This window comes from Falco rusticolus, chromosome 1 (assembly GCF_015220075.1).
Source record: "Falco rusticolus isolate bFalRus1 chromosome 1, bFalRus1.pri, whole genome shotgun sequence".
Lineage (NCBI taxonomy): Eukaryota > Metazoa > Chordata > Aves > Falconiformes > Falconidae > Falco > Falco rusticolus.
The window spans coordinates 22,456,862-22,471,005 of NC_051187.1; the positions used below are offsets into that span (position 1 = coordinate 22,456,862).

Genomic DNA, 14,144 nt, shown 5'->3' on the forward strand with positions numbered 1-14,144 from the left:
CCGCCGGGACGGGCTCTGCCTCCCCGCTCGGCCGCTGCGTGACAAAGCGCCTCAGCGCGGAGGCGGCCGGCCCGGGAGCAGCCACCCTGCCCCTTCCCCCGCCGCCCCGGCCCTCCCAGCCCCGGTGGCGGCAGCCGGTCCCGTGGTCTCACCGTGGGCGCCTGCGCGACGCTCCTCCTCCTCCTCCTCCTCCCGCCGGCGGCGGCCGCTGTCAGGATGAGGCGGAGGAGGCGGAGGTCCGGGCCGCCAGCTCCCGTCTCTCGCCGGGGCCCCCTGGCGTAGCGGTTCCCGCTCCGACGCCGCGGCTGGAGGCGGAGGAGGCCGCGGCGGCACCGCCCGCCCGCCGGAGCCATGGCCCAGCCCGGCCCGAGTCCTCCGACGGACGGTAAAGGGGGAGGCGGCCTCGCTCCGCCGAGCCGGCTGGCCGCGGCCTGCCCAGCCCTTGGCTCGCCTGTGGAGCCGCGCCGGCCGGGGGGGCAGCGGCCTGGGCGAGGCGGCCTTGCCGGGCCGCGGCGATGGGTGGTGACGGCGACGGGGGGGTGGTATCGGCGGGACGGGGTGCGCGGGGCGGCAGGGGGGACACCCGCGGGTTGGCGGCCTGCGGGGCCAGGGGGGCGGCGCGGCGCGGCCGGGGGGGCGGCCGCCGTGTGAGGGAAGGGAGGGCGGGGAAGGGCCCGGCGGGGCGAAGGGGGCCGCAGGTGCGGTTCGCCCGTAGATGCGCTCGGTGTGGAGCAAGGGCGGCTCCCCAGCGTGCCCAGCGGGGAGGATGGTGCTTCGGAGCCGGGAAGGGGCTCCGGGGCAGGGGAGGCCTCCCCGCCCGGGGCAGGGGGCCGGGGGCCGGGCGGGGCTGGCCGTGCCCGCGGAGGCGCTGATGGCCCGGGTGGGACTTGGTCACCGCCGCGGCAGGTGGCGTCGGGCTGGAGCGGTGGGAGGGCGCCTCGGCAGGCCGGGGCCGGGAGCCGGGGCCTGGCAGCGGCTCCTGTGCTGGGGAGGACAAAGGAGGCGACAGCTCTGCTCTCACGATGGCACTTACCCCTGCGGCAGGCAGCGGGGCTCGCCCTGAAGCGTTTTGCAAAGGTCACTTGTTTCTGCTTTGGGAGGAATTACAGACAAGGAATTACGATTTATTTGTCACCCCCACCCCCCCTTGGAATAGCTTACAGGCCTGTGTGCGTCAGGAGAGCTGTAGGTAACAGTAGCTTGGGCGATGGGGGGGAAGGGGGGAAAGAGCAAGAAATGGAAGCTGAGCCTGGTCATAACGTAGAAATCGGAGGACTAGAGAGATGTGCACAGCCTCGAAGGGTAGGTGCTTACCCAGCCATGGGGCTATGCCAGAGCGCTCTTTTTTTAGAGAGCAGATGAGTTTCCCTGGGAAAACGCTCTGTTAGAAAAGGGCAATGATATATTCTTAATTATGCGTATCTAGGGAATTGTGTAGGCTTTTTTTTTTTGTGGAGTTCTGTGAGAAAGCGCTTATCCTGAGGGATTTCAGTATTTCAGTCTACCTTTTAAAAGTTTTAATGATGAAGGTGTTTAGATTGTGGAGGTTTTTTCCTACATTAAGGTCAATGATTGCATGCTCGTCCTTCTAGAGCACTAAGGAGAAGGTGAATTTCCTTGCTGTCCTGCTTGTAAGGTCAGTGTTGGTATGGGTTGCTTTTGTGTACTTTCTGGTGAATAACCATTGTTTATTGTTCTTTAGCTTGTTCTTCTGAGAGCTACAGAACAACTTCCAACAAATTTTCTTCCTGGCTCTTGCAGACTGGCTGACTGCAGGTGTGCACTGGAACTGTGCGTTGTGCAAATGTTTGCTGCCTCTTGACCAGGAAAGGTAGTTCTTTATTAGTAGTATATTAGAAGTTACAAGTCAGGTAGATATTATTTTTTTTTGGTGGTTGTTGTTTGAAAAGAAGGCAAAAAGGTGCAAGGAAAATTTAGTAATTTGATAGGTTGATGAAGTCTTTCTTGTAGGAGGTACAGATTGCTGTCTTTCTCATGCTTTCTAGCTGTGGGAAGATGAGGATGCTGTAAAGAAGGCACATGGTGGGGGGAAACTGGCTGTAAGTTGCATGGATTCTGAAAGTAGTAGCTGTGTTCTTACACTAAAGAATTAGAGCTCCTAAAATGGCTCCTCTCCCCCATCCTCCTTTGGCAGTCACAGGAGCGGTTTGGGTTTTTTTTATCCGCTTTGGTTACTATACTGTTGTCCTTGTATGTGTTGGTTTTATTTTTAAGTAACTTGGCAAAAGTATGCCTTGAAACTTCTCTGTTCTATTTTAATGTGGAGAAAATATTGAAGAAAGGAATTATTTAGTATTTTTAGCTGTTTGCACAGAATTTATTGCTTGAAGGAGTAGTATAACCTCTGATTTAAGATTGTGTGACAAAATAGAACTGGATTAGTATGTTCCCCTAAGGAAAAACAGTGGCTTTTTATGATTACTTATATTGATTATAAATACCATATGCATTCTTTATTTGTGCAAGACACATCAACTATGATTCTTTTGTTGAAAGCAAGTATAAAAGAAATACTGTTTCTACTGCAGTAGAAAAAACATAAATAGAACAACACAAGAGGAATAGCATATAGAATGTATATTCTATTCTGATGCCCATACTGAAATGAAAATGGGCCCAAGAAGAGGGAAAGGAATAGCACAAAGAAATAGGAAAAGAATGGACATCAGGTCCTACCCTGTTTTTGTACTTTGGCTTAGTATAGATGTTAATAACCCTCTAATTCTTTTGTGTAGGGTAATAGAGTTTCCATATGATAACAATCGCAGAAAGGGTAAGTGCAGAGTCCTTTGGCTGCTGGTGTGCACTGTGCTGTGAACTGTTAGCTAATGATGTCAACCTGTGTTGCAAGTAGGTGTGTGCTTCTTATTGATTGTGGTCAGGGTGCTTTTCTGTGAGATTTTAATTGATGTGCGTTGTCTAGATTACATGACTGGAACAGTAATGCCATATTTTTCAAAATATTTTTATTTTTTAAGGTGGTATGCTCTCAGCCTCCCTGGGTATAATTTGGATCTGGATGCTTACCATCTCTGAAAATAAGGTTACCAAACAAAATATTATGGCATAGTTTTTCCCTATCAAAATGCTCAGGCTTTAGTATTATTCCCCTTCTGATGTCTGGAAAATGCTACAATGAAGACACTGCAGTTACATAAAACACTAATTCTTCAAGACTAAAATTAATTACAATGATATGCAAATTATTAAACTCTTCTTACTGCACTAGTAAACCTAAGCCATTAGTACAGACTGATAATTAGCACATCCGCTGATATTGTTCTGTGATAAAAGAAGCTGTTAATGGCACAGGCCATCAAATATTTTAATAAGAATTTGCCAGCAGAAAGAATTTGTACAGTATTGGAGTAACTTGTTCTTAACCCCTCTGCTTAGGCTGGTGAAAATGGTGTGTTTCTTGTGGTTGGAGATTACGCCAGCTCTCAGTGGAGAGAACTGCTCAGCTGTACAGAGGAGATTGGAGGATGTTGCCATATTGATTTTAGTACCACTGGCAGTGCCACAAGCTGCATTGTTTTCCTGTGGCAGTAATCTGGGATCCTGACAAGAGATGAGACTTGCTGTCGCTGTACTTCTCACATAGCCCAGAGGCTGAGCATGGCTAGTGGAGGGATTTGGGATGTCACGTAGAAAATGAAGTAACAAAACTTTAGCCTTGGGCAATTTCACATGTCTAGTTGTTTTCCTTATAAGTATCACTTTTAAATGAAATTGAAGTATCTAAAACACAATTACTCATCTCAAAAGCTAGGTGTGGTTGGTAGGGGACTGGTTTTGCGGGCTGATGTGCAACGCTGTGTTGTTGATGTAACTGTCAAATGTTAAACTCTTTTTCTCTTGGGGAGTAACTTCAAAATTGTTGGTACTTTCCCAGAGTCAAAAAATTTCTTCCCTCACTTTCATTTTGCTTGGTCCTCGGTTTGTTATTATTGAAAAGTTACTAATATTATTAAATAAATATATTTTTAATTAAACCCCACAAACTTTGAAACTTTTTTTTTAAGCTGTGTGTTTTTCTGTACCAGTTCAGTGGAAAAATCTGGGATTTGGCTTCAAGAGTGAAACAGACAGCTTGAACGTACATGTTTCCACCTTTTAGAATTTCTGAAGAAGTTTTGATCTGCACAGCAGGTCAGTTTGCTCTGGTGTGGAAATACGCATGTTCAGGGTGTCTGTTTTCATGTTGAAGCCAAGTCCCAAATCTCTCTCTCAATTTTGAAAAATACTATGACCCTGTTCTTTATAATTAGCTGTTGACTCGCCTGAAGGCACAATGAATATACTTTTAACATGTGGACTGACTCTCTCTTGCATTTTGAACACTGGAAAATACAAGTTCTCTGCCCGTTTGTATTACTTCTTGGTCACTTCACCATTGTCACAGAGAAGATGGCCTTAGTACTGTTTTCGTCGCTTTCTGGCCTGATGCCTCAAGATGCTTAGTTGCTTTCCCATAGCCCTTTGTGGGTGGAGCAGAATCCCACTGTGGAAGTAGTTTCTGTGTGCTCCCTTGAAAGTGATTGAACAAGGAATTTTGTTTTAAAACTTTTAAGAAGCTCAAACAAACAATGTCTCAGCATGGGAGTGGACCAAATCCCATAGACTTCATAATGTATGATAGCTGAACGGCAGACTTCCTGGGTTTTCACTCCAGTCACTTTATTAAAAAATACTTCCCAGATGTGAGGTTTTCTATATTACATGTAGGTATTTTATTATATTTGGCATTTTTTAAAAAAGAAAAATATCTAGGTTAAAAAAAAAACCAAACAAACAGAAGGCATGAGGTTATGGCTTTACTCTGAAGTCTTCCAAGACAAGAACTGGTAACACTGATGAGCAGCACTTACTAAGCAGACTTCTAAGCAGTCTCTGACAGCAAGGATGGGGGGTGGGCAGGGTGAAGACAACTAGCTATGAATGCCGTTGTGTGTGTATTTAAGAGCAACATTTTTCACTCCAAAGGCCTAGTTCTTTGAGTGGTTCATAGTCTTGCAGAATTGTTTCTAGTGTCTGATTTAGTGGTGTCTGAGTTAATGGTACTAGCCTCTGCAAGTTATTCTATAAATAGTGTAAGCATTGTGTAATTTTAGTCATGGTATAGTCAGTTCAGCATGATGATGAATTATCTCTGGAAAAATTTAAATCAGTGGGTATCTTTGTATAAATTGACATAGGAGGCACAAGTGAGCAGCGTACCCTTAATATTTCTGTGTCTTTCAGAAAGAAGAGCTTTCCTCTTTAGCTTTTCACTGAAATATACCTGGTGTTTGAGAAAACTTGTGGGTTGTCCTGTTGCTTTATTAGCAGTGCCTAGAGTACCTTAAGCATGCAAAACTGCAGCATGACTGCTAATATGAGGTATTGGTACGTTGTGTTTTGCTTGGTTTTTTTTTTTCCCATTCATGCCTGCTTCTGTGAGCCATGACTCCTGTTGGCATTCAGCTAACTTGTGGTGGTGCTTCTCTCCTCCCTGTCCCTATCCTGTGCTTGTCTTCCCTGGCTTGATGCCTCCAAATACAATGAAGAGGAAAAAATAAGAGCTTTTGAATCACCCTTCACATCTGTTTCCGCCTCCCCTGGCAATTTCTGCTTCCACATAGTTAAGTGGCAGAAATGTGGCCTTACTTGACCTTTGGTCACAGATTTTTCCTCTCTGGTCAACATGACAGCCAGTCATTTGACCTTGTCTTAAGCAACTACTGCTCTTCAGCTAATCCTCCAGTTTCCTCAGCCTTCCTTCCCAGCCATCACCTCATCTTTAAATATTGCTCTCTCAGGCCTTATGCAACCTCCAGTCTGTGGCTGTCCTGTGTACCTTGCCCTTGTTTTGGCAGCTCCAGTCTTTGCTCTGCCCTGCAGTTAGCACACCCTCAGTCCCAGTTTCCTCCGTGCCTCCCTTCTTCTTCTTCTAGAGACAATCCCATGACTGTACAAACTTCCTCTGAATAGCATCTTTTCTTTGCCAAACGTCATTGCTCCCTAGCTATGTTGGATCTTAGCTTGTTTGCTCTCTTTTGAAGCATCTGTTTCTTTAAACAAAGATCTCTCCATTTTTGTTTACTGAGAAGGGAAGATCTTCTCGTGCTTTACTCTTGGTGTGGAGCAAGTCCTCCTCTGCTTTTCAACCCTGTCTTAATGCATGTTCAGGTTCTGAGTCTTTTCTCAGTACAGCTTATAGTGTTTTGCAGGCAGTGAACTTCATTTACCTATTTATTGTGAGGTTGGCTAACCAAAGGAGAGAAGTGCCTCACAGATTGCAAAAATTAATTGGTGGAAGTTCACTTAGGCCTCTTGGAAAGGTAGAAAAATGTAAGAGTTCCACCTCTTAGCTATCAGAGCCATTCTGCAAGTTGGTATCAGTAGAGAGCAGGGCAGGACACTGACACTGCTGCGATTTGCTCGGTTTGTTCTGTGTGTCGTTGAGCCCTGTCTTGTCTCTTGTGTCTGCCAGTGTTAAGAACTGAAAAATAACGAAGATTTAAAAAACCTAACAACAACAAAAAAATCAAACAAAAAAATGGTGAGTCACACTGAGAGAAGAAATTTAAATTCAGGAGGGATTTTTTTTATTAATATTTATCTTCTTGTTATATTCTGTGGTTTCTGAAAATGTTTTTTAGTAAAACTATGGAGCAAAAATGCAGTAACGGAAGTTATACATGGCAGAGTGGATCAGATCAGAAGACAACAGGAGCATTAACTGTGTGGTGCTCCAGAGGGAATAGCTTGTAGGTGAGAGGAAAGACTGAGGATCAAACCAAACCGGCTTTGTTATTATAGTGGTGTTGCCCATGCCTTTCATAAAGTGACCTGAGTAGACTGTAAGGGTTTTATTGCATCTCTTTTCAATATGTGTTTTTAACATACAGGTAATTGCAACAAGATTTGAAATGCTATTTAAATGGCAACAAAAGCGAGAACTATTCAAAACGGAAGAAGAAAGAGTGTTCTCTCGCTGGTTTTGTCTGAGTGTTTCCATTTATAACTGTTTATCCACCACACCCATGCCTTGGTAGGGTAACTTTTTGTATTTGCATGGGTGATCACACTTAAAATACTTACCAACAGAAGTGATTTGTGTGTTACATTTAATCTATTCTACAGCAGTGCTATGCAAAACGATTAGAACAGCGCCATGGTTAGTTGCTTAAAAGAAGAAAAGATGCATTAACTTGCAAACAGTAACTTGGATACAACCACGGAGTATAAAACTATCCATACATATGTCTTTTCAGTGTCATTGGCTTTAATCTACATAGGAAGAAACACAGATGAGTGTTAGAAGTTATTGCTCAAGCGGTAATTATGTTAACAATCTACTATAAATTTTCATGTCTGGTACCCTTTGAGAAAATGTCTTTTCTAAAGCCTGCTGAGGTTTGTATTAGACTCCCATTGACTTCATACACAGGAATTGGAACATTCATCTCACATTAACAGTACTCTGTGCCAAAATCACTGTGAGATAATTTAGCTGTGGTGTTACTTGGTTTATTTTGGTGAAATATGAAGCATAAATTTGGCTCTGTTCGTTCAAATCATCTGATGAGCTGGCATCTTTGTCATGTGCTACATCTTTTAGGTTTCCTTTTAAAGATTGGTTTCAAGGAAGATTTTCTTAATTGTCAGCTCTCATTGTTTATATCTTCTTCCTTGCACACATCCCTAGCTACAGCCCTAAATTAACGGGAAAGCAATTAGACAAACTGTATTCTGTGCTTGACTGCTGCTTCTGGCTGTGAGCATATTATAGCTGTCTGTCTGGCCTTCACAGCTTCTGTTTGAGTTTTAGGTGGAACTGGAGATAAAGATGCTAAATCTCTAAATGGTGTAGAAGCTCCTGATGTTACAAAGGTTGCATTCATTTGAGGCACTGAGGCTTACATTTAGTTGATGATACATCAGGAAGGGTTGTAACGGCATGTTATTGGGTCTAATCTAACTGTGGTTTTGTACTAGCGTATTTACCTTCAAGTAGAAGTAAATGTGAGCCTAACCTTATTCTGGAATACAAATGTTTTCTGATATATTTTTATCTCCAGCTCTAGGTTTTGTACCAGTCTAAATACATCTATACTGGAGACACCCTTTCAGTTGCATTTTTTCAAAACTGATGTGTATACAAACACTGATGGGAAATCTGAGCTTTGGAATTTGCTTTCTGATACAGATTAAGTCTGTAAGCTTCCCCTGGAGAGCTGGAATGGAAATCAGAATTTGAGGAAGGTCATTTATCACTTGCAAATGACAGTCTTAAAAAGTATGTTCTGCTGCACAACTACACCGATCTCGGTTGCCACAAGGAAGAGTGCAGGACAGAGGGAAGGCCAGGCTATCTCTTTTGGCCAGCAGTGTGCACTTAGGTTTAAACTGTTTATCAAACTATACCCATAGGCTGGCATTTCACATTTCAGCTAAGCCAGTCTAGAAGGTTGCTTCTGCTGAAAGGATTGACCCTGCTCTCTTCTTCCTGCGCCCATAGTCGTGTTCCCGTCATTTCCTTTGTGTCATTGGACCCATCACTGAGCCAGTTCAGCGCAGTCACCCAGTTGAGAACTTCTTGCTGCTGCATTCACGGGTCTGAGTGATTTAGTGAAGGACCGGATGAGTGTTAGAGCTGGACCACACAGTAGCAATATGAGTGTCCAAGGGTATCGTTCAGACTTTTTTTTTTTTTTTTTTTTTTTTTTTTTCCCAGTTTGAACCAGTCTGTGTCTTTGCTGTCATGTTTGTGCCAGTTCTGGTATATGCCCAGCCAAGTGATAAGCGTGATCCGGGACCTAGTTTGGCTGAAAATTGGTTTGACTCACCCCCCTCCTACCCCTCAACTTTTTTGCTGTATCACTTCTCTGATTCTGTCACTGCACAGCCTCAAAGGCTCTTGTAGCTGGGTGGGTAGGGATAAAAGCATGTGTGTCGGGGTGAGGTGGGAGCGCTGAGTTACCCTTTCAGATGACCACTGGTACTTAAGTTGATTTAAAATGATTATAACTGCTGGCTTTGTAAAGTCTTCATGTTCTATATTGCTTGTACACCGTGTGTATTTAATTTTTTTAAAAAAAAATCATGCTGGAGGAGTTTTATTCATTTCTAAATGTTTAGGAACTCATTTGGTTGACAAGTGGTAGCAAAAAATATGAATATTTAGAACGATGGCTGTGTTTTCTGTCAAGAAATAGATTATACAGGCTTGGGGGAGTAGTAGTCTGTTGTTCTCAGGGAAACTATTAAATTGCTGTAGAAACCTTACTCCAAATGATAGGAACTGTATTACTGTTCCTTATCAAATAAAGATGTTAATAATTTATTATTTGTCATACTGTATTTATGACCACAGTGTCTCCATAATTACTTCTGGCATCAATATTTCCCAGGCCATTTATTAAGATTTATATCCTTTAAGTGATGACTCTAAGGTACCATATTTTTATGCTTGCAACCTGCTTCTCTGACAGCTAATACTTTTAAATTACTATTCCTTGAAAGTCAGTCTTCACCTGTTCCCGTTCTCTGTTTATTCTCTCTTTACCAATTTGGGTGGCCAAATTATGTAAGAAGGGATAGGGAACCACAGAGGGTAAGACATCTGGTATTAAATCCCTTTTGTGGTGCTTGTTCACATTCATAACTCTTGGGATGTGTGTGAATTGCTGCTGTTTCTGAAGCTTTACTCATACCTGTAAAAGTGCACTAATGCTGTCTGGTAGCTGCACATGTGGAATTGAGTTTGCACGCTATTACTGATTATGTCAGCTTTTGAAAATGTCCACAAACATGCTGATATGCTTTAAACGGCAGTCTCATACCTGTAGCAATGGTAAGCTAGAGAAGCCATTGCCTACATAAATTTCTCTTTGGTTTACATACAGTGACTTCTCTTTGGTTTACCCTGCATAGTTTTCTTGATCTAGCTATGTACTCGTCTCTCCAATTAAATATTTCACTTTTTTTACCTTCCTTTGAATTGTAAGGTGTGTTAAATCATCACTAATTTGTTCTTTCTTTCTGCTCAGAAATTGGGAAGCAGAGTATTTGGAATGGTCTGTAGCCTGAATGCTCTCAAAGCTACACCAGAATTGTTGTCCCTGTGGCAAACAGCAAGACAGCATGAGATCTAGGGTACCTAGGGGAAATTTTGAATTAATGGAATGGTTTTGTTTTAATGATAATGAAATTATTTATTTAATAATTATATAATAATTATTAAATTATTTTATCAAAGAGAACAATGCAGTAGGGTTGTTCTGTTTTGTTTTGCTTTTTCCCTGTCAGCTGAGTCATACTTTATTCACTTTTTTTTCCCCAAAAGAGGATAGCCTTTAATAAATCTGTAGGCGAAGTGATAAACATTTATAAGGAGTCAAAGGAATTTTTATTTTCCCTCCCACTGAAAATGAGTCAGCAATTAAATTATCTTGAAAGAAAATTCTGTACCGAGTTTCTCATCTGGGTCTAGCAAATGTTTACGTTTTAAGAAAACATTTATACTAGTGGTGTTGAGAGTGAGAAATTGTGTATATGGTCTCCTGTATAGTGAAGTGCGTGTCAGAATCTTTCCCTAAATATCTGTCAATCTGAAATATTCTTATTTGATTGGAACAGCAGGTTTCTGATGGTTCACTAAAACAGACAATATCTTTAACTGAAATTTTGTTTTTCTTGCAAGGCAAGATAGACTGAAAACCTCACCGTCAAGTGTAATTGCCACGTGAAGTAGTTTAATCTGTTCTGGATTTTGTGGTTATAGCATGCAAATGATGAGATGTGGTAGTGTGGAAAAGCCTGGCAGAAGCATTCCTGCGTGAATACGAAGACTCATTCATATTTTTGATGTTTTGGTCAGGAGGAGTTACGTACCTTGCCTTTTTGGGGGTCTTGCTTTAAAATACTGCGGAGGGGAGATCAGTGGCTTTGCTGGAGCCCTTCGTACAGGCTGAAGGAGCCTCCTCTGCACTCCTGCTTGAAACACCTTATGTTGACTATTTAGCTTACCAGTTAACAAGGTAGAAAAGACTGATGAACTAAAAGGAGTGGTGAAAGCGTGCATGAATGCTGCCATGTTTGCCAATGCATTGTTGAAGCTTAGATGTATTAAAGGCTCGAAAAGCTTTGCCAAAGGGATCAAGTCAGGCTGTGACTGCGGGGTACAGTCTAGGTAGATCTACCTAGGCTAGATTTGAGCTGATAATGGTGTAATTGTAGCAGCAATGACACTCAGCACAAGCTGTGAGCCCTTTTAGAGAAATCTGGCCAGTACTTGGATACTTAACCTTCCCTGAGTTTTGTGCTGTCATCACTGTGCTCTTGTTTGCTCAAGCAGTGACTAGTTTGAGTAAATGTACACAGCCTGTAGGGTAAATGTACCCTGCATAAAGCCAAGAAATCATTGAGCTTTTTTCCTGCAGTGTTTTTTTTTTTTTTTTTAAATTGATCCTCTTGTAAAGAGCGGTTATAAAAATGAAAAATTGAAAATGAAAAATGAAAAGAGCTCCAAGCACTGAGCGGGCAGGGGAAATGCTGATGATTGTGATGAGAATGATAACTCAGTTTTCTCCATTTTGTGTTGCTGTAGATGAATTCAAAGTTCACTGAACGGTAGCTTGCTGTTGACTTTGGAAATACTGTGATGTGCATTCAAGCTTACCAACACTGCTTTTCTGGGAAGATTCACTGATGGTAGCAGCAGGATGCAGCCAAAATGCTTTCTATAGGATACGATCTGTTGTGATGTCCGGTTGACTTTTCCAAACCTGTGATTCACTGCTGCCCTATTAAAGTTATCACTGAATTGATGAGGCATAAAGCATGGTTGATTCTCTTGAAAAAATGCTAACAAATAGTGTTTTCCTGAGGGGTTGTTCTCCCCAGCTGTCAAAACATCACTGGCAGAAAAGAAATGGGGTAAAAACTAATGATGGCAAAACCCCTCATGCATAAAGTGGAGAAAAGTGTGTGCACGAAACTGAGAGGTCTGATGGCTATTCTAGTGAAATGGTGAAGGAAAGAACCAATTGCTATGATAAGGGATGGAGGAAAAGCCAGACTGTAATGATGGAGGTAGGGACTGTCCTTGGGAAGAAACAATGCTTTTAGCAAATGAAAGAGAGATTGCTGGAAAAAAAAATTACTGTCAACGTGGACATAAGTGATTAACTGCGTTCCTGTGATACTTGATGTGGGCAAACACTGTTCCATTGCAATCTAATATAAATAATGTTTAACTAAGCATACATTTAAAACTAGACTTAAGTTACCTGGGGCCAGAATGACTACGTGTAGAGGAGGTAAGGAGCATTACTCGTCACAAGAAGTGGGCTTACCAAAACTGGGAGGAAGTCTGGTGTGATTCCTATCAGGAATGTCAGGGGATGGAGATTTGGACCCCAGAATCGTGACTGCCTGGTTTTGTGTCCAAGAAAGAAGGCGAAGGAGGCAATAACAAAGCAACAAAGCTGTTAGTATGTTGTGAGTGCTGTGAAAAGGGAGAAAAAGTGGGAAGTGGAATTAAATGGGGAAGGAGAAACAGTACTTTTTGCTGTATAAACGTATTTTGGGTAAGATTTCAGTAAAAATGATTGCACATTGCAGATGCAGGACAGTACGTTGTTTTACTAATGAGTACTGAGTTACTTTTGGTAACTGGTGTTTGGCGTCATCTTGGAGATGCTGTCATGTTCATTTGCCTGCTCTACACTTCTGCATCAATTTAAACCAGCAGCACCAGCTGCAGCTTTGGTGCTGAGCAATGCTTCATGGTGAATAGCAGCTACCTCAGCTGGTGGAAGCAGGAACATGATCTTTGAGATGACGTACCTGTGAAATGCCGGCAACTCATGCAAAATGCCCTGAAGATGGGCATAGAAACAATTATGCAAGTTTTTACAATATCATGCCAAACATTACTTAGTTGTTATTGCTTGTGGCTGTTCAACTGTGCAGGATTAAGCCATTTAAAGAACCCTTGTTTTCTCTTCCCTTTGTTTTTGTTCTCTTCTTGATAGTATTATAAAGAGAATCCTCCCATTTATTCAATGCACCTCCATTTCTTTAGATTTTAATAATTTTAATTTGGTGATGGCTTTTTTTTTTCTGATGTCCTTAATGTAGCATGTCATACAGTGTTTAACATAAAAAAAAAAAAAAAAGGAAAATAGAGAAGGAATAGGCACTACTAAGACCATAAGTTATAGTGGCAAGGTATGCTTCAGTCATTCAGCTTCGATGAAAAAATAGTATTACTTTCAAACTTTAATAGTATATTGCAAATTTCCACTTGATGTTAGTATAATATTTACAGTGTGGTTAGATGTTTCTAACATGCAGTGCTCAGTTGAATATTTTTGATCTTGCAATTATCGATTTACTGCAATAAATAAAAAGCTACTTGTAACAGATCCGATGCAGCAAGGCTCAATTCTGCATTGTAAGCGATAGCTGCATTTGTCAGCAACACAAGTTTTGATGTACGTAGCATTAAATTTGTACTGGATTGTTTGCTGATGAATGTTTAGTCAATAGTGAACACATTGTGGATGTCGAATAACCTTCAACTGTGCAATAAACTAGAAATTGTTGGATGAATGCAACAATGTCTCTGAAAGCCACCACTCTGCCCAAAATGGGGAACTGCTGGAGAGTAACTTCTGCAGAGCTGCTTACTGGTGGTGATACTGGCAAGCCACGGCATGTCTCACATTGCACAGCTGTAGGTTAGAATCTTTTCCCTTTTTTTTTTCTTTTTTTTTTTTTTCTTCTTTTCCCTTTCTGTAGCTTAGTTATCATCATTGCATGTAGTGCAGTATGCTCTAAAGGAGAGGTGTGATAATCCAGGCAGATTTGTTGCCACTCTGAAAAGGAAGGTGGCGAGTGAGAAGTCTGGTGTCGTTCTCTGTCCTCAAATAAAACTAGGCAAGAGTGTGCTCACCAGCAAGCTTCAGCCATTTGTCCAGGTAAATAAAATGCTTGATGCTTCCAAATGCTAGTTTGGGAAAAGCAAATAATTCTTTTCTTCCCTTTTTTTCCTTCAGTTTGGTCTGCTGCTGCTTAATATCTGTATGTAAAGGCAAAATTTTTTTTCTATGAAAATAAAGCAACCATCA

General features: G+C 42.2%; 1 protein-coding gene across 3 annotated transcripts in view; it reads left to right on the top strand.

The window, feature by feature from the left end:
- Nucleotides 1-212: 212 nt before the first annotated feature.
- RABEP1 (rabaptin, RAB GTPase binding effector protein 1) overlaps nucleotides 213-14,144 on the top strand; it is a 52,778-nt gene continuing 38,846 nt past the window's right edge. The window contains exons 1-2 of one of the 3 annotated variants that reach the window (XM_037375054.1): nucleotides 1,602-1,636; nucleotides 1,762-1,831. Coding sequence is in view for 2 of the 3 variants with exons in the window: in XM_037375052.1 (XP_037230949.1) it covers nucleotides 1,023-1,077 (55 nt within the window). In the remaining variant the exon portion in view is untranslated. Of the gene's footprint in view, nucleotides 386-935; nucleotides 1,078-1,601; nucleotides 1,637-1,761; nucleotides 1,832-14,144 lie in introns of those variants that run through there. The other 2 variants (XM_037375053.1, XM_037375052.1) reach the window with 2 other exon arrangements.